General features: G+C 47.3%; 2 protein-coding genes across 3 annotated transcripts in view; one reads left to right on the top strand and one right to left on the bottom strand.

Annotated features, from left to right (window-relative positions):
• NOTUM (notum, palmitoleoyl-protein carboxylesterase) lies at window positions 1-7,415 on the bottom strand. The gene is made up of 11 exons (XM_005530694.3): window positions 6,901-7,415; window positions 6,616-6,668; window positions 6,368-6,463; window positions 5,772-5,832; window positions 4,803-4,861; window positions 3,691-3,793; window positions 2,734-2,925; window positions 2,299-2,399; window positions 2,053-2,200; window positions 1,753-1,800; window positions 1-1,642 (listed from the first exon to the last, which is right to left on the bottom strand). The coding sequence occupies exons 1-11, from the start codon at window positions 7,413-7,415 to the stop codon at window positions 1,336-1,338; spliced, it is 1,683 nt and encodes a 560-aa protein (XP_005530751.2). The 3' UTR covers window positions 1-1,335.
• A 5,801-nt stretch (window positions 7,416-13,216) lies between these two features.
• The window catches only part of ASPSCR1 (ASPSCR1 tether for SLC2A4, UBX domain containing), a 35,089-nt gene continuing 24,688 nt past the window's right edge, over window positions 13,217-23,617 (top strand). For both annotated transcript variants that reach the window (XM_014259454.2, XM_014259456.2), the window contains exons 1-4: window positions 13,217-13,332; window positions 13,416-13,471; window positions 14,142-14,253; window positions 17,988-18,088. In XM_014259454.2, the coding sequence (XP_014114929.1) occupies window positions 13,234-13,332; window positions 13,416-13,471; window positions 14,142-14,253; window positions 17,988-18,088 (368 nt within the window). In that variant the 5' untranslated portion in view covers window positions 13,217-13,233. The remainder of the gene's footprint in view (window positions 13,333-13,415; window positions 13,472-14,141; window positions 14,254-17,987; window positions 18,089-23,617) is intronic.

Genomic DNA, 23,617 nt, shown 5'->3' with positions numbered 1-23,617 from the left:
CGTGCAGGTGTCCCCACGCCCCCGCACCGTGCCGCAGGGCAAAGCTCTGCTCCAGCCGCCCACATGCTCCCACCCAAGGAACCAACTCCTCTCCAGCCTCAGTCATGCATTCTCCATCCCCCCCTTGTTCTCCTCCCACTGCCATCAAAGGGGATTCTCTATGCTGTGGTGGGTGTGTTCCCAAATGATTAGAAGAGAAATATGTCGGTGCTTGTCTTGCGTTCTCTGCTTTTTCTGCCCCAAATACTTCTGATGCTCTGCTCAAACATTTCCCTCACTGGAAGAGAGGCCTTTGCAGCAAAGCCAGATCTCCCTTCACCTTGGACTACCTGGGGAATCACAGGCAAGCTGAAAAGGCTGTGAAAGTCTCTGTACTTAAACCTTACATTACAACCTCTTCATCAGAGAAACAATGACAAGGCACACTGCAAGGGGAACACAGAAATCTAATTAATACAAAATGTCAACACCACCCTTAGCCCTCTCCCAGGCACAAGTGACCATCAGGATAACCCATCCAAATGAGCAGCATATAAAACTCTACAAAGACGTATGGTTCTCTGGTCAGCCCTTATAAATAGCATTTTACATATTAAAATAAATATGTCCACGTTGCCAAAGTAGCAAGAGGTTTCTTCGTTATTTAAAAAAAATATGTTACAATATCCTTTATATTTCTTGCTTAGTTTAAAAAAGTAATTAAAAAGTCATTTTATAAAATAATATGAATAAATTGAGTACAAGAATGTCCATCCCTAGCATGTGTCCTGGGTCTGTATACTGTGACTCAGCATGAGATGCTAACCTCCAGGAAGTAATATAATCATTCCTTCACTTCTAGTTGGACAGAAGAAATCCAGTGCTTGCTTTTTTCACCACTTGTAACAAGTCTATGATGTAAAATTCATGGCAAGGGAAGATGTCCCAGATCTAGGGAAGGTTCTCATCGCTGCTATTTATGGCTTTGCTACTCCCTGTATCTGACTGCCTTGTGTAACACAGGAAGAGGATGTGACCGGCTGAAACTTAGCCCTGGAGTCTGGAGGGAGGGAACAAGTTCCAGCCAAACAGTGTAAGCAAGAAATTGAAGAAATTGCTTTTTTTTTTTTTTTTTTTTTTTTCTTTTTTTTTTTCTTTTTTTTTTCTTTTGTTCTTGACACACCGTAAGTGTGCAAGAGTGTGGGAGCAAGTGAGTGCACAGGTGTGAGTGTGCCATGGGTATGAGGATGCATCTGCCTGCAGGAACATTAAGGAAGAAGATTAGAAAGTTTGGGAGAAGGGCTGAGAGTCTCTCTCTCCTCCTGATCTAATCTCTGCCCCTCTGATGAGCCCTGCCTAGTTACTACTGCTGAGCATCCCCAGGAGTTTACTGGGCTCCAGGCCCTGCTGCTGTGCCATCTTCTGAACATCAAAACCCATATGCATGAGGAACTGGATCACATTCATCTCTTGCCCTGTGAATTGGTCCCTGATTGTGGGGCACGAGGGGTTGCAGTGAGGCCATGGACAGCTGTCAATCAGGTGAATTGGGCAGCCTTTCAGAGGAGCCTTCCCATTTTTGTTGCTCTCGTGGAGGCTCCGATCCCAACAGTGGAGGGCACGGGGTAATGATGTTCCCTTCACCTGGATGTCAGTCCAGTGACTGAAAAGACAAACCGTACAGATCACATCAGAGGGGCCAGGCTGCCAGGACACATTCATTCCCAAGCCATGTCCCCATTCATCTCTCACAGGATCTGCACAAGCACTTACTTGCGTGTGATGATCTCATGGGACAAACAAGCAGGAGCAAAGCTCGCACTAAAGGAAACAAAGAAATGTGGATAATGTCTTGAAGGACAAAGTAAGTCCTGCTGAATCAAACCTTCCAGACTAGGGAGAGGGTGGAATTTTACACAAAAATGAAAAAGGCAAGATTCTTGATGTAGATGAACTAATAGTTACAAATTTTACAACACTCCTTTTTCAGCAGAGGTCTGAGAACACAAGCACACCAAATAAGAATGTCCCTTAGAAACAAATGTGCCAGATTTTTCTCAATGAAACACTTACGTCACATCCTTCAAGGTATTTCTCAGCTCTCTACCCAAATTCTGGATGTAGAGCCACTGCCCTTCCTGAACAGGCTGGCCAGTTAGGTGCACATTGTCTACAGTAAGCTGGGCCTCATCGAAGAGCCACTGGACAACAAAGACTGGGCCTAGAAACACAAAAAAATTGGGAAAGGGATTGCTCCAAGTCAGTTAGAGATACAGAGGAAACCCTAAATCCATTTGATCTCTCTCCTTTGGTACTTACATCGAAGAGTGGGGTAAATCTTATATCCAAAAAAGCAATTCCATTCCTCTCCCTCTTTAAACTGCAGCTTACAGCGCTCAGGAACAATGCCATTCCAGTATCTACAAGACAAGGCAGTAACAGAAGGGGAGGCATGGGGCAATTCTAACAATGTATCCTCTCCATATCCTAGTTCTTGCTCTGATTAGAATTTCAACTGACAGAACAGCTTTCTCAGCAGCATTGTCCCATCAACACATTTTAGAGCATCTATAACTGTACACATTCTTTCACACATTTAGACTTTGTTGTCTTTTACAATAAAATCATTGAAAAAACACTGATGTGGACAATAAATACTCCTTAAGTATCAACATGAAGGAGCACAGCAAAGGAGGACATTTTTTCCACACTCTAACTTCTTACAGTTCTGTACCTTAGCGTATCTGACTGTACCTTATTCCTCTTCTGATGGCCTCTGTTGGAGCACATGTTATGGTATCAATACAGTCAGTTCTGCGATACTGTTTGTTATCCAGGAACCATCCAGAGTCTGCCAAACCTCGAACCTGAATCCCTTGATAACCCATCTCCTCCAGCTGCTCTGCCACTCGATCCACGTTCAGGAGCACTCCTGTCCCTCCAGCACTGCAACAGCAACATCAGCACTGCAGTCATGAGGCGCCCACAGGTGTAGTATCTTGCCAGCAGACTTTCCTCAGCAGTGACACATTATAAACACCTTCATCCACTCACAGCAGAGCTATCCAGCCATTCAACACGAATTTGGTAGACACCACATTATTTCCTTGCTTCGCAACACTCAGAAATAAAGCCAATGCTGAGTAATAATCTGGTAGCTCAACAAAGCCCTGTTGTTACTCTCTTTCCTGGGAGATATACATACTCTGTATCATTTCCAAGGGGGTTGGCTGCTCAAAAATTAAAATAATCTGAAGTGAGACAAATTCACTCTTAGCAATTTCTCTATTATACTCCTGTGTAATACACTGAGTGTACCAGAGCTGTGTGCAACACAGAATGATCCAGAGCACCTGTGTGAGGCAACTTTGGTTTTTATTTCAGTGTCCTGAATCAATGCACAGGAGGTGTGTGTCTTATGATGTGGGCCAACAGGAATCAGAATACTTGGTGAAGACAAGAACACAAAGCTTTGTTATTTTCTGGGTTTTTCTTAAATGGATCTGGACCAGAAGCTGATGAAGTAATATTGTACCATCCCCTGTTGTACCACTTACACCAAAAAACTGACCAGAGATACAGGGTCTGCTGTGTTAGTGTTACTGTACTCTTAGAAAAAATGTTTCAGGAGCTCCTGAGATTTCCTCCCTTAACAGCTTTCGACTTGAGAAATCTCCTGTCTTCTCGAAACAGAATCTTGTGGATACCTACCTGCTCCCTGCTAGCAGCAATACTTTGGCAGCGCTCAGACCTCTTCCCACCAGCTCCTTTATAACCTCCTGTATGATCAGTGCTCCCATGAAGGCATATTCATCTAGAAGACAGTTCAGTGTCAACAAAATTTTTTCCTGTCCAGGCTCAGACTTTTACTTCCTTTCCAAAAAAGCTTAAGAACTTTCCAAAGTTCTAAACTCAAGCTCATTTTATTCACCTATACAAAATATACCTAACAAGAGATTCTCCCCTGCCTCATACAAAATGTGCTGCCCTGAAAGTGAGTTGAGTAAACTGAACACTGAATTACACAAGTACCTTCCTATGATAGTGCTTAGAAATGAGTAAACTTGGAAAAGGAAAACAAGAAGGGAGGTGCTGGAAGAACAAACATACACTTTCCTACCATCTGGAATCTCAGTTCCAATTTACTAGTTCCCCTTTTCTCCAATTCATCAAGCCAATTCAGAGAAGCAATGCTTCACAAGATGTTACATGCACAAAGACACTGCTTCCTTGGCACCACCAGCATCCGTGGTTGCTGATGTGTAACTGCTCCATAGGAACAGCCCCAAGGAGCTGGGATGGAGTTAAAAGGTCCCTTACTGTGACATCACTGGAATGACAGCGGATGGCAATGTATTAAAATGAACTATGCTGTTTCCCAAAGAAACCTGCAGACAGCTTTAGCTTGACTCACAACGGCTCCAGCCTAAGGCCAGATAGCCTCTGGATAAGTCTGACACTAAATTCACAGTCCTTCCTCTCAGGTCAGACATGCTAAAGTTACATGCAACAGTCCATGGTCCTTCAGCTGCAGCAATAATTTGCTACATGCTGGAACCTGGAGATTCATCTGAAAGGAATTTTGGTCCTCTAATCCTTGCATACTGCATCAGTGTAACATCTCTTCAAGCAGTGGCTGTGAACTATGTCAAAACAGCCTGAGCTAAAGAGATCAGGATGTTTTATCTGGAAGTAGCTTGATATTCTTTCCTGCCCTTCAGCAAGAAAAAGCCAGTTTCTCATCCACGTGGTTTCACAGAAGTCTGGCCACATCCTTTAATGTGTGATCTCTGGGGCAACAATGGCCCATCAGCAACACTCACTTTTCTCAGACTTGGAAGAGGCACCGCTCCAAACATCACTTGAGCAATATGGGATGAATCTGTAAGAGAGAGCTCTGTGAGTCCTGCTGTGCCTCTGACATGCACAACAGGGTGAGGATGGGGTCACCTAACTGGAAGAAATCCTGATAATTAAATCCTGATAAGGGGAAAAGGGAAGAGTTTCTGTCCAGTTTGACAACTTACCTTACTGCACACCAAGTGGCAACTGTAATTGTCCTGAATTTTCTCCTGAACACTGATAGTTTTACTGAATTAAATCAATAAATCACATGTCTTTTATCAATCTAATTGAATCACTAAGCTCAGCGGACAGAATGATGGAGCATGACTTTGCTCTCAGCTATTCTGCCAAAAAAGTGGATGGCCTGTCACAGGGCAACTCTCCGTGCTTCAGTTTTTCACATGAAAAATGAGAAGACTCTAGTCAGTGCAGTGTAAATGCTGACTGCAACCACTGGAGGTTTTTGCAGGAATTAACTTCCCATGTCTCTGTTTTGCAGAGGACAAATTAACATCCCTTCTGTACTTATATATATATATATATATACACACATATATACTGACACATATAGAGACATCTATATATCTCATTTCTCTTCTTTGAACTAAGAGAGCTGCTCCACATTCTTCTCAAATTGTCAGATGTGTAACACACTATCAGCCCACCACTCGTGATGGATTCACCACTGCAGCTCTTTGAGAAGGCTCTCTATGCTATCCCCAGTTTTTCTTCATTAGATCACCCCACAGCTCCAAGGAGATTGAACTTGAGTTTCTCAACCTTGTCAGCCCTACATGTTAGAAAGCTGAACTGCAGCAAATGAGGAAATACACAATTTCCTTCTCCAAGTATTAGTCTTAACCTGTCTCTGCAGCACTTTTGCTAGCCTGAAAGGCAGGAGATGCTGTTTAAGTATAAAGCTATTTCCCTCTGTTGTCCCTCCTTACACCATGTTTGCATTCCACCAGTGGGGATTTTCTTCTGGCTGAGAGGACAGGATCCCAGTTCCTGCAGATGGGCACAAAGAAACAAGAAACATACAGATGACAGTCTGTGATTTCAGAGGAATCGTAGGAGCCTCATGCAAGACCTCTGACCACACAGAAACAAACATCCATGATGAAAAACATTGGCAAGGGAAGTGGAAGGAACATTTCTAAATTTGCCCTTAGGCAGATCTGACATTCAGAATTTGATTCATGCCACAGATGAAGCCTGTCTAGAAGCTTCTTGTAGTACATAAAAGACCCGTGATGCCTATTTAAGTACCTCCCCAAAAGACAAATCCTAGCAGGTAAATTCCAATATACTCGGTCAGACGATCTGTGTGAGTGACGGAGGTTTGGGTACCCAGGAGGCTGCGGCATGAGGAGAGAGCGAAGAGAGGAGCGCTCATTACCGGCGATACCTGCGCACCCACCCGCCGGCACGGGATCATCACGGGGTAGCGACCAGGCACCTCGCAGGGTGGTGACGGCGGGCGCCGCCTCAGCCCGGTCCCAGGCCCTCGGGGCTGCCCCACGGGGTGGAGGGGGCGACTCACCCACGCGGGTCGCGGGCCACTCCCGGGAGCTCATCAGCCGTCGCATGGTGTCATAGCGGGTGTCGCAGTTCTCCCTGTTGAAGCAGTACCACCCTCCTGGCGAGGGGACAGGGGTCAGCTGCCCCGAAGGGCCGGGGGCTCGCGGGCAGAGGGACGGCGGCCCTCAGGGGCCGGGGCACCGAGGGCAGCCTCGGGTCGCCGCCCCGCTCCTGGCCGCCGGTGCGGGAGGCGGGGGCGCCGGCGCTCACCTTCCAGGAACAGCAGCCACCGCCGACTGCCTTTGGACTCCTTCAGGTAGTAGCTGCGGGCACAGACAAGGGGCAGCGCCTCAGCGGGAGCCGGGCCGGCCGCAACGCTCCGGTGCCACTCGGGCCGGGGCCGCCGCCCGCGAGGCGCTCGCTGCACCTGTCGCCGCCCGTGCCGCGCGCCGCCGCGCGGTGGCGCCGCAGCCCTCGGGGCCGGACCCGCGGGGAGCGGCGGCGGCCGCGCGGGGCAGCCCCGGGGCGCCTGGAGGGGCCGGCGCGGGGACTCACCCGGCCGGGCTGCCGTCGTTGCAGGTGACCGAGGCGTTGTGCAGGAGGTGCAGGCGCAGGTCGTGCGGCAGCGCCTGGGCCGAGCAGGGGTACAGCGACTGCGCCAGGCTCTTGACCTGCGCCATGAAGCTGTCCATGTTGCCCTCCACGGCGGTGAAGTCCAGCGGGAAACTCTCGGCTGCCGCCGCCGCCGCCTCGCCTCGCTCGCGGACCACCGGGCCTCGCCGCCGCCAGCCCTTCCTGCCCTCGCCGCCGGGCCCGGCGTGCAGCAGCCCCAGCAGCAGCAGGAGGTGCACCGCTGCCGTACCCCTCGCCGCCCGCCGCCCCCCCCCGCCCGCCGCGGCAGCCGCCAGTCCCCGGCGGCGGGCAGCGCCGCCCGCGCTCCGCCGCGCCCCGCCGCGCCACCCGCGGGGACGGGGGGCGGCGCCGGGCGAAGAGGGTAGCGCCGGCGGCGCGGGCTCAGCGGCGCGGCTGCCGGCACAGGAGCCCGCCGCCCGCTCCCAGGCGGCGAGCATGACAGAGGGGCACGGAGTGCGCGGGGAGCGCGCCGGGGGCCCCGCCAGCCCGGGCGCCGCGTGGGGCAGCAGCCGGCCAGCCCCCGCCCTGCCCTGCCCTCCGCCCCCTCGGAGCGAGGCGGAGGGAGCGGGGGGTCTGCGCCGCGGCGCACCGCACCGGCACGGCGGGGCCGCTCCGTCGGGGCGCGCCCCGCGCTCGACTGCGACGCCATCGCCGCCCCCGCCGGCGCCGGGGCCGCGGTGGTGGCGGCGGCGCCCGACAGCCTCGCCCGCAGGGCGGCGGGGGCCCGGGGCGGCCTCTCGCCGGGGCCGGGGGGGCGGTCGGGCCGCCCGAGCCCGAGACCCCGCACGTGGCAGCCCCCGTGGCGGCGCCCCAGGCCCGCGCCGCGCCCCCCGATCCGCCCCTCTCCCCCCACAGCCCCGACGGCAGCTCCTCCCCGGCTCCGCGTCGGCGGCACTGCCCGCCCCGCCCCGGGACGTGCCCCCGCCGCTTCACCGGCGGAGCTCAGCCCCGCGCCCGACGATCGCTCTTTTGCGGGACCCCGCACGGCGGCCCGGGGACGGCCCGCGGTGCCGCGTCCGGCCTGGCCCCGGCTCCCAGAGCGCGGCGGGAAGCGGTCCTTCGGTGCCAGACATCGGCGTCCGGTCTGCTGTCTTCCGCGGGTGACCGGGGACGGCCGCGGGTCGCCCCCGGCCGGAGGATGCTGCTGCCGAGAACAGGAGGGGACGTGGAGGCCCCGGGCGTGCCGCAGTTGCTGCAGGCCGGAGGCGGGGGTCCCGGCCCCCCTGCAGCCCCCACTCTGCTTTCCCGGGGGTCGGAGTCTCTGCGCCGCAGAGGCTGTGCCCTGTTGCTCTCCGCAGCTCGCGAGGTTTACCGCCCGCCGCTCCCCCAGGGCCCGGACGTTTCCAGGAATTGCAAGAAAAATCCTGGGGAAAAAGCCGTGTTGTCACCAGAGTGCCGGTCATCTGGGAGAGGGGGATTTCCCTGGAAATGGCCTTATCGCAGACCTCGGAGTTAAAACCCGAGGTAAAACAGAGAAAATGCTACGCTTTGAATAATTCATTTAGATACGAAATAGGACAACTCACGCTCCTCACCAACCCTCCAGAGGGGAACAGGAAGATTGTCTTTAATGGGGAGTATAATCTATCTGAGATCAGCAAAGGTGAAAATAGTATAATCTTAAAATAGCACGTGGAAGGTTTTTTTAATCAAGATGGAATTAGGGCTGTCCAACTGCTGCAACTACATTTTTTACCTTACTGTGTTTGGACTTTCTGAGTGTCGGCTCAGCTCTGTGTTTCCTACACACGTAGCATGTGGTTTTGGTTTGCTTGCCATGTTGGTTTTTTTATCTTTCTGTTACTCGTACGTACTCTCAGTTCTTGCTCTGGTCTCACTGATTTTTACCCCCAAATGTTTTATTTAAGTGCTGATACTGACAATAGTATCTTTAAAGGCAAGAAAAGGTGCTCAATTGCCTGTGCACCTCCTCAAATGCACTACATTCACCCCCTGACAAGTTTTTGGTCCCAGAATATTTCTGCATCATTGTATCTTTCTCTACACTGGCCTAAACCTCCCTTCCTCACTGTCGGCGCCAGGTCCAAGCAATGGATCGCTGAGACTAGTAATGGCAAGTTAAAGAACTCATCAGTCAGCCTTAGCAGAGCTTCATCTGGAAAGTGGTCAGTTAGTGTAAAGTCTGAAGCAGTAAGTCTTCCGAGTGCTCTAGGATCCCTGGAAAAGATGCCTTAACTTCAGGACCTCGTAGTCCATTAGGTACATCAAGAAACCAGAAGGGGTAAGATTGCTGAGCTCCATCCGTCGCAGTAAGGCTGCTGTGCCTCCTGTTGCCAGGCTTGTATTCCTTCTGGTGTCCCTTTCTCCCCACAGAGGGCTGAGTTCCCGCACTCTGTAACGCCTTGCTTGGTAACCAGCTGGCGCATTAAAGGATGACTGATTATGATGCACCAGGGAAGCGTCTTATGGCAGAGAGGAATGCACGATAAAGCTGCAGATCTTTGTTGTAAGAAGGGAAGCAAAGAAATTTAAATTTTGCCTGGCTTGGCTTTACTGAGCCCTCTGACCTCTGCTTCAGGTCATTCAGGGTAGGGTTTGTTCAGAGCACTCCTGCTATCCTTCCCAAGCTCAGTAAAATGTTGTATTACTTTTCATGGCTGAGCAAGGGGCTATGGGGAAGAATGTAAGGCTGTGGGTCTGGTATAACAGCCTTTCTGATTTCTAAACATTTAAATATGGTACTGTTGAACTCCTTGACATACTGAACTTGAATGAACACCAAAGTGACACAGATTTTAGATAGTTTTATAATACTTCTGCATGAGAGGTTCACTGAGTTTTAATCTTTTTATAAAAGCCTTCCTAAATTGAATAGATTTGCCTCAGTACAAAAAGAAGCTCAGAGAAAGCTGCAAGAATTGGAGTCCTGCTCCAGGCAGTAGAGATTTGGTATTTTTATTGGTAGGAGTGAGGCACATAGGAAGCAAGCAGGAGACTTTTAATGATTGGGAATAATGTTATGGGATATACTGTTTTCATATAATACCCTTGAAAGTGAAATGTTCTGCATAATGTGTTCCACTATGTCACAAGATATGTCTCTAAATGTTCAGTACATTGGACTGTGCTGTACAAAAGCTTATGAGACAGTTCTGAATTCCCTCATACCCTGCCAGGATTAAGGCAGCCCCAGCACTCGCCCTTTAGATATTTCCAAAGGAAACTCGGAAACCAAGGGGGTTACACCTGGATCCTGTGTAAGGGCTTGTGCCACAGGTATGGTTCCCCTTCATAACCACTTCTCATTCCTGATTTGAGCCCCTCTGCAGCTCTGGCTCAGACTGAGCTCCCTGGCTCATTGCTTGGGTCTTGTCTTGTGTGTAAATTACCCCATACAGCACCACTCACCAACAGAATCCTGTTTTCGCACAGTCATGCTGCTGCTGCCTCCTCTGACCCCGAGGCCAGGGCTTGTAAAGAAGTCCAGGAGAGCAGCAGAGCCCTCTTAAAGCCTGGGTACATATGTGATGTGCTTGGTGATGCTCTGGTAGGAACCATCTCTTGAACATCCCCAGGACACTCTGTGGTCAGTGATGTTGGTACAGGCAGCAGGAAACACTCCAGAATTATTGTTACTGCAATAAGCAGCTTGTTCTGCATCACGTTTTAAAGCTCATTACTACATATTTATAGATGTTCACAGCTAATTTCCTATTCATTTTAAAAGAAGAAATAAAAAACAAAAGGTGAGGTTTTGCTGCTTTATGAAGATGCAAATATGTGTTACTCCCTGTGTGCCTGTGACAGCGCAAGTGCAGACAGTGCCAGGGCTATATATTGAATGCAAAATAGCAGCTGCCTAAAAAGTGGGATTAGGGAAGGTCATTCTGCGGTGTGTTCACTGTAATTACCAAAGAAATGCAATTTAAGACAAATTTTTGGAGGATGTTTGGCTCATCTGGTAGATTCGTAGGCATCCTGCAGCCTAACAGTGACAGAAATCAGACATAAGGGTGCTTTCAGCCATTCCCAAATGAGTTCCTCTCTCTTTGTGGCACTTTAATGGACTCCAGGTTCTAGTCATCTCCCTCATTTCTTTCCTGATGCTTTTAATTTCAGATAAATATTTGAGATTAGAAGTGGCTCTGCGTATGAAATGTGACCCTTCACCTCCATTCAACTTTGTGATTATGACATACTATTAATAACCAGAATCACCCTAATCCCACAACTTGGAAATGTTCAGCTCAAATTACATTGGTGTCTTTTTAACAGGAGCAACATTTCTTTAAGGGATGTGTCACTTCCAGATGCAAAAAAAGAAACAGCTGCCTGCTTCAGACGTCATATAGGAGCTATACCCATCCAGAAATGAGATCGGTGTTTTGGGCTATGAAACCCAAAACGTGTCTTTCAAATCAGAATGGCTGTTCTGCCTGAGCAGGGGGATAGTCACTGCAGTTAACAAAGTCATCTTAATTGCTTCTTGTTCTCCAGCAAAAGTACGGGGTGGAAGAATGGGATATCTTCATTGTGCATGAGATAGTTGCAGAGTTTTGGATCTCTCCCTATTTTAACAACTAAGAAGTACTTGAATATCATTATTATTGTTGTTCTTATTGACTAAGAAGTACTTTATCAGGTATTTGTAGCACCCGTTTTTAGGCAAGTGTGTCAACTTTCAAAAAATCTTGTCCTTAAGTCCTCAATTTCTTCATGTATATTAATAGCAAAAGGCAATTCAAAAGGTGAAAAACTATATGTCCTGAACACTGTATCTCTATAAATGTGATGGCAATGATACTGCTTAATGGAACGAACAAAATGTGAAGATGTTTTTAAGCATTTTAAAAAATGCTTAAAAAATTTTACACCTGGACATCCTTTATTACTATTTCTACATCTCATTGAACAGTTAGGGGACTGGGTGGACTTAGGAATCCACATGGATAAGCCAGAGTAAGTCTCTCCATCCTTAAAATTCCCTTTTTTCTCCCTTCTCTGACACTGCTGATATGGTAAACACAAACAAGTTTTATCTTTTATGAAAGTGTCTTTCCTTGGAAGGATTTTTTTCCTTTACAAGCCAAGCAAACCAGACATTTTTGTGGGTGCTGGGGGTAGAGGTGGAGACTTAAGCTTAATATATAGGATAAATATAGAAGAAGTAGAGAAAAGAGAAAGTATTTGGCATGTGGTTACAACTTAGGCTAAATAAATTCCAGTGGTTACTCAAACTAAAAGTTTTGGGTTCTTTTTTTTTTGGTGGGTTGTTTTGTTTTGTTTTTATGATAGCAAACTAAACAGACTGTCATCAAATCTGAGAGCGCCTTTGATGCAGAGGCCATGCTGAGACTGAAGGGGAAATCCATAAATGAAATAAAGTCTCTGGGAAATTGTGTGTTGTGAAATGTATTATTTCTGTTCCTTGGCTGCAGCCGTCTCTCATGACCATCTGAGTTTGCAGCACTTACTACGAGGTTCCAAATCAACTCTTCTTCTGGGGAGGGGGAAAGGCTTTCAGGGGCAGCAGGATTGTGACACTGCCTGGACACTCCTGTGCCAGGGGAAGGCGGCAGGATGCTCCCCATTCCCCTGTGACTATGCGGCGTTCGCCAGGGCTGTTCTTTGGCCCGGGAGAACCTTCCCTGTAGGCGCAGAAATTCTCGGTATCACTGCTTGGGAGAGAGACAGTAATCCTTCAGCCCAAGGGGTTTCTGGCCACCAGCGCTGCCTGGGGATGACCGGGCGGGCCGGCTCTCTCTTCGGGGTCGCCGCCTGCGCCGCTGGGCAGGGTCCCGGTATACCAAGGAAGTGGCTGACCCCGACACTGGAAACCCAAGGGACAACACAAGCGCCGTCGGTCGCAGCGAGACGCGTGGCTGGCTCCCCTCGCTCCCCGCGGAGCTGCGAGACGGCGGAGGCTCCTGAGCCGCCCCCCCTCGGGCCCAGCGGGCAGGGCCGGGGGTAGCCCCCGCCCCACGCCGGGGGAGCAGCCCGAGCCGCCCACCGGCTGCCCAGTCCAAGGGCCGTTGCTGCCGCCAGCGCCCCTCGCGCCCGGGGAACCGCACTCGCCGCCGCTATGGGCGAACCGCTCCGCCCCGGCCTCAGACCCGCCTGCCCGTCCCGCCGCAGGCCGGCTCCGCCAGGCCGGGACTCGTCCCCGACGGCTCGCAGCCGCCGGCCCGGCCCGGGCCGGCGCCCCCGTCCCGCTCCCCGCCGGGGCGGGCCCGCAGCAGGACGGCCCCGGGCCGACTCCGCCCCGGTAGCGCGGGGCCGGAACGGCAGGGGAAGATGGCGGCGGCGGGCGGGGGCGGCGCCGCGGTGTCGGTGTTGGCGCCCAGCGGGCGGCGGGTCACGGTGCGGGTGGGGCCCGGTACGGTCCTACTCCAGGTGGGTCCCCGGTGGGGAGGGGGCTGAGGGGAAGGCTGCGACAGGGCCGCCGGCTGGCCGTGACGCCTCTCTTCTTTCCGCAGGTCCTCGAGGAGGTCTGCAGGAAGCAGGGTGGCAGCCCTGGCGAGTACGGCCTGAAGTGAGTGTTGCCGCGGGGCCGGGCCCGGGGCCGGCTGCCTGCGGGAGAGGCCCCGCTCGCCGCCGTTCTCCCCGCCGGCCCGGGCGCTGCCGGAGCCCGCGCCCCGTCCGCCGGGCGTCCAGGGCCTGGCGGAGCCCGCGGCGGCCGGTGGGAGTGCGAGGGGCCGAGGTACCCAGGTTCAGGTTCGGCACGTCCCTGTGCCAGGTTCCTTCCGCTGCTGGGACAGACGGCGAGGCCCATGTCGCTGTCACGGGACACCCACGCGTGCTCCTCATCCAGGCTACAGACCGGTTGCGCCCGCTGGGGGGTTGACCCTGTGCTTTCATGGTGTCGTAACTGAGAGCTCATTTGTCTGAGTAGCACTAAAAAAAAAAAAAAATAAAAGAATAATAGAGTACACTGGTATTTAACAAGGCTTGGTTATTAGTTGGTTGCTGTTCATCTCTTAAAAACCTTTAAAGGAAGAACATAGTTTTGGGTATCTTCTCTGCAACCTCTACAAACTGCAGGTGTTTTGGTATGCAGAATAGCTTTTGTTGATGATGCTTTTATAATCACAAATCATTCATTACTGAATCAAGTTTGTTCTATGGCTTCTAGTCAGCCTCCTGGGAATTTTCTTGCACAATACCTGGACTTTGTATTGCTCATAGGCTCTGTTCTCCTTTAGGTTTCAGAGGAATGTTTTGGACCTATCTTTGCAGTGGAGATTCGCTAGGCTGCCCAACAATGCCAAACTGGAGATGGTGCCAGTTTCCAACAGAGCAGGAGCTGGAACCGCGGTATGTTCATTTACACAGTGTGACCTGATTTGTTCAGTTACCAGCTGTGCTGATATGATCCCATCAGATCTAATGATCAAGAGCACAGGCTGGCATGGCCAATGCCTATGTGAGAGACCAGCTGAAGGCTGGTTGCAATGAAGTTGAAAATGGTAATTAAGTAACTGAAAGTCAAGTCTGCATGAGCATAGGGTCCCAGCTGTGCTGGCGGAGAGTGGGATGGTTTGGGGAGCTGAAAAACTAGTAGTCATGGATAGCTAAGAGGCTAAACATCAGTGATGACTAATTCAGTTCCCTTTCCTAATTTCTGTTTCAGTTGCTGTTGTCCAGCTCTGGATTTTGACTAAACCTCAGATTCTTTCAGAATCCTCTTTTGCTGCTTTCCCAGCATTGGTGTTCATGGTGTGTTTACAGAGCTTTAGAGTCCTTCGTGACATGTTCTGTGTTCACCAGTGGCCAAATATCCCTGTTTAGTATTATTTGCAAAGGGCTTACAGATGCTGTTTTCTCTAGAAATTATGGCCACTTTTAGGAGTGTAAAAATCTTCTGTACATATCCCTGTGGCCATAGGCCTAACTTTTCAAGCAATGTTACTGAGTGTGAACTTTTCATGTTGTAAAAATTATGTGTGATCTTACTTAAGTAACCTGGGAAAGGAAATTTGTCTATCACTAACAGTCATCTTGCTATTTGTTAACTTCCTCATAGGAAGTTTCTTGATTTTCATGTAAGTTTCATGTCTACTGGTGCTGATCTCTTAGTGTCTGTCAGCCAAGCAGCATTAGTGGTGTTTGTTAAAGGCAGATACTCTTAGCTGTTATAGAGATAAACTGATACGTTGAAAAGTGAACTTTGTGGTGTGAGAAGGCTTTGGAGTCTGCTTTAGTTCACTGTGTAACATAGTTTTGGGGGTCCCTGATGTTCATATTTTTCTCCGTAAAACCTCCGTGTTCTTTGTTTTGGCACTAATGCCTTTTTTTCTGATTTTGGGGTAGAAAGATATTTGTGCTTCGAATGATGTCTTTGCTTAAAAAAATACCACAAACCAGTAGCATCTGCTTAAAATTTTCAGTGAAATGTTGCAGTGGAATGGAGTATGTCTTCCAGAGAAAAGTGTTCCTCTTGAAATGGTGCAGTAATGACTATCTGACATTTGCATCCAGTTTGGGACGTACTGAAGGAAAACAATGATTTCATGTTTTTTCTTCCCTGAAGTTATATGGTGAGAAAGGGCAAGAAGGACTTTTCACTGTTAGGAGAGGGGTTATAGTGTGGACTGGTTACTTTAGATCACAAAAGAGAAGAGCTAATAGAAGTGTAAGTTGTTACTGTTTAGTTGCAGTTCAGCAGAACGTCCTACAGAAGTGAGGCTTCCCTGGGAGTGCTGGTTGCTGTGTCATGAAGGTGAGAAGATGCAGCAAAATGTGCATGTAAAGAGTGGAATCTAAACAGAGTCCCTGTCCCGCAAATTTGAGCAGATTTTACTTGGGAGAATTTCACATTGTAAGGAAAGACTTTGTATAGAACAACTGACTAAAAAGAATTTGCTGCCACAGGGAGTATGTGTTAAAAAAATAGGGAATTTGATAACAGCCAGGTGCCTGTGACTGGATTGTAGTGGCAGTTGAGATGCAAACTCAGTCATGCTGGCTGGCTGAGTAACGTTGGGATGATTTTGATTCAGTGTCTTCTGTTACTGTGTGTTCTATTAAGATTATGTGTGTGGAAGTAGGTGTACTTTCCTGTAGTGACAGCAGTTACCCTAGAGACAGAATACAGGTTTTGATAAGTGATGAGTTTGTTCAGCAACTCTGATATTTTAAAAATAGAAAGCTTTTGGATTTGTGTTTACGTGTGGAAAGCATTGTTTCCTGTAAGACAGTTCTTTAGTGAAAAATGGAACAAATTCCCAGTGTGATGGCAGGTGACGCAGGAGCACCATCAATACAGCTCTGGTGTTAAAGTTGTCAGCCTCTTGTTTAAATGTTTGTAAACTTAGACAATAATTGGCACCGATCTCTATTATTTTATGTAGCCCCTGGGGTTTTCAAAGATACTTTTCTAATGGACTGAATAGGACTTTCGTGACATGTTTAGCTTTGAACTGTTGCCCAAAAACTGATGCAACTGGTAGTCTGAATTTCTGGGCTGGATTCTTACAGAATGGTGATGTCAGCTGTCATCGCTCTGCTGTAGCTGAGAATAATCTAAGGCTTGTCTCCCGTGTAGGAGAAACCAGGAGGCTGTGTTAGTGGTGGGATGAAACGACATTGTATTGTCGGCTCATTATTAATGATGCCACTGTTTCCTTTCTGTGAAAAATTCCTGTCTCCAGCAGATCAACATTTGCAGCCCTGTGAGGACTGGTGGGAGCCAAGGCAGATGACAAACATATTCCTCCATGGAAATCACAGTGGATTGCTAGAACACGTGATGTCTCTTTCCCATCTCTCTGTAGCCCCTCATGCTTGCACACCCACCTTGCTCTCAGTGACAGGCTGCACTGAGAGTGTTAGTAGGGACACATGAAAACACAGAATGAAAGAAAGTGGCTTTGGCTATCTTGGGCTAATGTCCTCGGGCTTTGGAAGAAGGCCAGTTTTTGTGGACTTCTGAAAACTAAAGTTGACTGGAGAAACCAGGTTCTATCTAGTGGCTACAGGACTTGGTATGATTTTTCTTTAGACAGGTGGGCTAGCAGGGAAAACCTAAGAATTAGATGTTCTGAAAAAGGCTGAATGTTCTCTAAAAGATAGAGATAACAGCTGAAGTTATCTCTACCTTTATCTCTACAGTAAGCTCTGCCATTCTCTATCTCTTGGTTAGCTGCTAAACTCTTCCCTTGGGACAATCAGGAGTTTGAAGTTCTTCAGGACCAGCCCCAGAATATGTGCACTTTAGAACTGTCTTGGATTTTTTTTTTTTTTTTGTGAGGGAGAGCTAGGGAAGCAATTCTCTAAAGTCTGTGTGGTGCCTGATAATGTATGTGGATGTTTACATTCCAGGCTGGAAAAGACCTGTTAAAATCGGCAGCTAGCTGGCCCCTGCTTTTTTCTGCAGGTGTTCAAGAACTCGATAATTTAACGATCAGAATTACTGTTGAGATTTTTTTGTTACTTCACTCTTAAATTGTATGTCAAAAAGTGGTGGTTAGGGAGCATTAGTGAGTTGCAAGTTACAAACGTCGTTTCTTTGGACTAGTAACAGTTGTTTAGGTTTTCAGTAGCGCAGGGATAGATGGGAATTGTGTTCATCGTTGCTGTGTGTGGATATGCAAGTAAGCTGTTTTGTCCCAGGGAAGTTGTTCTGCAAAATGATGCTGAAGTGGACAGAGCTCTGTGTTGGTGTTTTAGATGGTGCAGCTGCATCAGTTGTGTCTGGGTTATTGGAATTTGTTTTATGTGGCTGTGAAGACACTTACTGTGAAGTTTCATCTGGTATAAAACATAACACCTCCGTTGCTCACGATCACACATTATTTGGGATTTTTGCATTGGCTTTTCTCTGAATATGTTCCAGTTCAAGATACAGCAGGGGACAAGGGCCCATGAAAGCTGATTAGTGTTTTAGGATAGCCTCCCCCATGCTCAGGAGCCATTCATCCCAACAGACAGGAATTCAGGCCAGAATGCCTTCATGGATGAAAAAGAAGCACTGAAATATTTTAAAAAGTTGTGAAGAAAAATGAGTTTTCATTCAATTTTCAGATTAATTCATTGTGGTGTTCTTACAGGTTCGGATAGCATTACAACTAGACGATGGCTCTCGTTTGCAAGACACCTTCCTCTGCCAACAGACCTTGTGGGAACTTCTCAACCATTTTGCAAAGATCAGGTGAGCAGTGCAGTGAGAAAATACTTGTTTGGATGGATCTCTTCATGCCACTAATTACTTGTTAGCTGTGTCACTGTAAGTCCTTCAGATTTGTAGAATTTGCATTTATTTGATTGTGATTTCTCCTTTATAACAGAGACGTTTGCATTTTCCATGTTCTTTCAGATTTGACAATCCACAGTTTTATTATTGTTTTTTAATCCAGGAGTACCACTCCTGATTTAGGGTGTAAACTGTAACAAACTGCTAAAGCTGTGAACATACTGGGGTATGTTGCACTACCTTCCTTTTACACAAATGTGTTTGAAGTTACTGCTAGAGATGTGTGTGTGTCAAGCCTGGATATTCTTGATCCCCAGTATTTCTGTGCTGCCGTTCCCTGTAGTGCAGGGGGTTCTTCCTTATGGGTTGCTGTTGCTTTTGAGGCTTGCTGTTGTGCAAACTCTTCAAGGAAATCTGGAGCTCTCTGCAGGTTAATGTGGAATCTTCAAAAGACACATTAGACCCTGTTTAAACGGAAGAATTTCTGGTTCTGCATTTATTGAATATGTACCTGGGTTAGAAATCTTATTCTTTTAGTCCAGTCTACATTGAGTGCTACCTCTCGTCTTTAATTTTGATTTTAAAAGGCTGTATTGTTTTGAAATGTCAAGCTAATAAACTTTTCTTGAAGAAGGGCACTTCTTTTCTATTTTTCGTGGTTTGGAAGAGGAAACCTTGAAGCTTTTATAGCCATTCTGTTTTTCATCGTGGACTAGGTCTACGATGTGACATTTATTCATAAGAAAAGGAACAGTGTTCATGTAAATGCTAGAGATAAAAGAATTATTTTCCTTTTAATTGAGGAAAGAGGTAGGACAAAATGTACAGGTACAATTTTCTTGAGTGTTTTAAGTCCCTTCTTGTCCCTTTCTACACCCTCTGTGCCCCCTGTGAGGACAGGAGTTCTTGTTGCAGTTTGGAGACTGCTAGACTGGTAATTACTGACAATGGCACATAACCTTTGTGTAGCTTTCTCACATATTAGTTGATTGCTTCTTTGGTTTAAATTTTGGGCTTTTCATATAATTTTGCTCTTTTGATGTGGTTTTATTGGTTACAGGTCATTGTAATGCTACTAGTTAATACACATGTTGCTCTTCTTCCAACTGCTGCAGTGTGCTAAGCATTCATAACTGCAGAACACAGCTGCCCTTTCCTACCCTCTGGAAGCTGAGTTCAGATGTTTGGATGGACTTTGCAATCTTGATTAAGTTCAACAAGCAGCAAAGGTGCTGTGTGTGATTTAATCACAGAACAAGCTGGGTCTACAGCCATCTGTATGGATTTAATGGGCTGAGTAGCTGTTCAATGTGTTTTGATTCAGTTGACTAAGTAGTCAGCTAATTGTTGATGTTTGCTGAATTCTTCCTTGGACTTTCCAACTGGAGATGTTTTCCTGGAATGCTCAGCCACTCTAAGTGCGTGAGGGGAAGTATTCTAAATCCACTGGAATTTCCCCTGGGTTTCCAGCATCCATCTTGGCTAATTGGGTCTGAAGAAGGTCTGGAAACTATTGTCGGGTTGCTCCTCCTCTCAGCGTGTGGCAGTCCTTGCACAAGATGTTTACAGGCCCTGTCAGATCACTACATGAAGGAATCTAATCTGCTTGCCGTTTCCCTTCTGAAGAGCAGCACATCAAAGGGAGGACAGTATGTTTGATGTGTGTGCTTGCCTCAGTGGGTTCATGTAATGGATTAGCAGCAGCTGGAGGAGGAGCCTGCTGCTTCCAAGAGTTAGACAAGAGTAAGTCTCTAGGGATCTTTGCGTGGAGTCTGTGCTGCAGAGGCTGGTTGAGGGCACAGTGTTGTCTGCCCTATGAGCAAGAACCCTGTGTTTCTATCTCCCACTCTTGCCTGCCTTGCAGCTTCAGCAGCTTTATGGGCTGTTGTCCATAGAGTAGTTGGACTTTGGACACCCAGAGACATCTTTGGTAGTCATTATGATTCTTCACTGCTGCTGTGGGGTCATTAATTTGGTTCAGTTATTTTCCACACATTTTTAGAAAACTCTTCAAAGAGTTGCTTGGATAGAAGTGGAAAGAAGTTTTTGGAAAAGTAAATGAAACTAGGTTCTGTAAGTCAAACAGGCTTCCTCCCCTATTGGTCTTAAGTGAGGACATGTTCCATGTGCCTAAGATTTTTTTCTCCTAAATGGTTGTCACCCACCTTTCCTGACAGACAGCAGCTTGGGGTTCAAGCTTTTATTCCCTGGACTATTCTGTCTGCCTTTTCTGTGATTCTGTACTGTTTCTCTGTGTCTCATCAGTTCTTTATCATTTGTGCACCGTTATTGAGGATTCCTCAAGGGATACAGCTAATTTTAACTGGAAGCAAAACCTATTGAAAGTAAGGTGGGGATGAGTATCTCTCCTGGAGTGTCTGGAGAAGTCTGAGTGCAGTAAACTGCTATGGTGTGCTAAAGGCACTCTCTGGTGATCTTTTGTTCCAATTCTCCAATTGAGACAAGATTTTTCTTTTTTTCTGCCTTTCATCATCAGGCATTGGCCTCGGGAATTTCCTCAGGTACTGCTGCCAGAGGAGCGAGAGAGGCTGGAGCCTGGGTCTTGTATCACAAGACAATGTTCTTTCATAGGAGCAACTTAATCTCTTGATTCCTGTGGAGCATCATATAGTGCTTTTTGTTCCTGAAAGAGAATAACTAATTGCAGAATCACAAATGGAGCAAACCCGTTCTAGTGTTGGTTTTGTTGTTCACCTTGAGTCAGGGAGTTAACTGAACTGAAACTTGAATATAGTATTTTGGATGCTCTGGTGTGTCTGTTGCTTTCTGCACAATGGGATTTGTTGTGGTGGCTGGGAGAAGTGTTCTGAAGTAGTGGTCTTACAGTCTCGGTACTATAAACTCCTTGGAATATGTTGCAACTGGTCTGGAAGTGGTTCTCAGCTGCTGACTTTCCTAAAATAGACCTGACCCCCAGGATTGGTTTTATAGCTTGTTCTGTTTGGATTTGCTGTGCCTCTGGGGTTTCATTGTGACCTAACCCTCTGGGGTTTCATTGTGACCTGCCTTGTCCCATACCACTGTGTGTAAAATTTAACCATTTGATCAAGATGGCATATAGACTGCTACAGCCAAACCAGACATCTCAGTTCTAGTTTGTGCGTAACAGATTTGGTCCCTCACATTCTTCAACTGGAAACCATTGATGTTCTCTGGCTCTTGAGAATTACTCAAAGATTGAGTATCATAATTTTCTAGTGGCTCTTGATCCTGAGTGGCTTCTGGTTTCACTTACATGTCACTGTAGCTGAGTTTTGAGTCTAAGTTTAAATGTCCTTGATGAATTCTCATGGAATTCAGTGGCTACTTCCCTTCATTTTCCACTTCATAGGCCAGTTGACTCCCTCTCAATTCAGTTTCTTTTGTCACTTCATGCTGGTCTAAATAGGTATGTGTTACAATATGGTGTAATACATTGATTGTATCTATATTCTACTAATCTGCTCCTCCAGGAAGCATTCTGAATGTAATAGAAAGACTGAGATAATACTGACAAAGCTGTCGTTATTAAGTAGCAGTGAACATGATGATACTCAATTGAACATTATTTGGAACCGCTGCATTGGGAGCAGTGAGACCTATTTGGTTATGCAGACTCTGGTCTTCTGCTGGGCAAGCAGGTTGCTAGAGTGCAAAAGGTTATTTCCTTGTTACCATAATAGAAAATGTTGCCCGTGTCCTAGGGTGGTCTTTCCCTGCTGGCTGGGCATGTTGTATGTCTTCTTGTGGAGTTCCCAGCTTTTACAGCAGCAGCAGTCAGCGTGGGCACAGCACAGACAGTGTAATGTACAGTCACTTCAGAACCAGACACTTGACTGACTGAGTGGATTTTGGCTGTTACTTAAGGGATCCTTTTCCTACATAGCTCCTTGACATAACTTTGTTTCTGGTAATACTGCATCTCAAAATAGAAGTGTTTAAATTACATGATGCTGAAAGCACAAGGTTTTAAGTGTTGTGACTCTGTTCATTAAACTCCTTTCCCAGAAAAGATACAATGCAGCATAAGTCATTGATCACTGACATCGTGTTCTTAGAGTTATATCCTGTTCCATGCTCCAGTTACAATGCTCACAAATTTAGGCACAGGGAATATATCCTGAATGTACAAGTATAGGTGTAAATGATGTATTAGATAGAAGCAGTCTGAATTTCTGCTTAAATTTTGTGACACTTGAATGCCAAGTTGATCAATGTTTTGTGGTTATTACTGCTACTGTGGAATTGCAAACAATGCAGGGTAATGTGAAGTAGAAATATCTTTCCAAAACTTCTAATTTTCACTGAAAACTACTGGAATTTTTTTTCAGGCCACTAGGGTCCTGCAGGTTTTGGTCTTTCCTGTGAAATTCACTGCAGGGACTAGAACCCGGTGGCTGAAGAGATAGCTAAGTGGAAGTGTTCCCATAACCCCATAAGTCAGTCATTTGCAAAGCTCCTTAAGTGTTCAGTACCAAAAATTCATGTAGTCAGGCGTAAAATGGCAAGCTAACCTTGGGAAGTGGTTCCGGAGTTCTCAGGAGGTAAGCAAGGATGTGTCGTGTTCCTGGGCTGACAGGTGGATTTCCTTATCTGCTTTGCAGAGAGGTGGTTTCTCTTCAAGTCGTGGGTGATGGGTGATGGTTTCCTGGTGGGCTGAGTGGAAAGCCATTCCCCCCACCCACTCCCCCCTAGACTGACTGTAGAGAGCAGTAAGATCAAGGGAGTTTACCATGAGGAGGAGTTACAGCTGTTCTGTGTTTCATGATAAGCCAACTGCAGCGCAGATGGTTCATACAGCCCCTTACCGAAGAATATCCTGGTGCAACTGCAAGCACAAGGAGTTTGAGACAGAATGTGCTAAGAAGAGCTACCGGGGTCTATGGAGAAGGATAAATCTTGTCAGTTCTCATTGTGTAGATGGGAAAAATCCGAGGCAACGTTCTCACCTTTTGTAGTTTCCCAGGCTGAGGTAGGCTGAAATGTCTGAATCTGAAACTTCTGAAAAAACGCTTTTGAGAATTCAGCCAGGTATATCTTTCCAAACCAGCACTGTCTTAGGGTGGACAGTATTTTCCTGGTCACCTCTTAGGCTGGCATGCTTGGAGTGAGAAGCAAAGTGTTCTCCTCAGTCTTGTGTTTTACCACATTTTCTTATGATACCAGTTTGAGTTTTGCTTTGCTGAGAGTGGAGAACAATGTGACAGAGCTTCTTGTTATGTTGGGTCTGATGCTCTCATTGATTCCAGTGCTTCAGCATAATGAGGCATAATGGCTAATTCTTTAAGGCTTTTTACTTTTCTGGAGACATCTGAGGTTTTCTTGCTGGAAGCGTCCATCTTTTTTATTTTCCCTTTTTGAAATCACAGGTCTTGGCTGGAAGAGAACCGAGACTTGCTGTGATAGGCTGTGATTGTCCTTTCCCTGTCTGTCTTTTGTATTTGATCAAGTGAGCATATAATAAAACTTCTCTTTTATTGGAATGCC

Source organism: Pseudopodoces humilis, chromosome 21 (assembly GCF_049639895.1).
Source record: "Pseudopodoces humilis isolate 2021_Gansu_Grassland_sample_001 chromosome 21, ASM4963989v1, whole genome shotgun sequence".
In the NCBI taxonomy this organism is placed as follows: Eukaryota; Metazoa; Chordata; class Aves; order Passeriformes; family Paridae; genus Pseudopodoces; species Pseudopodoces humilis.
The sequence above is the reverse complement of the archived record's forward strand: the minus strand, read 5'-3'. Positions and strand labels throughout refer to the sequence as shown.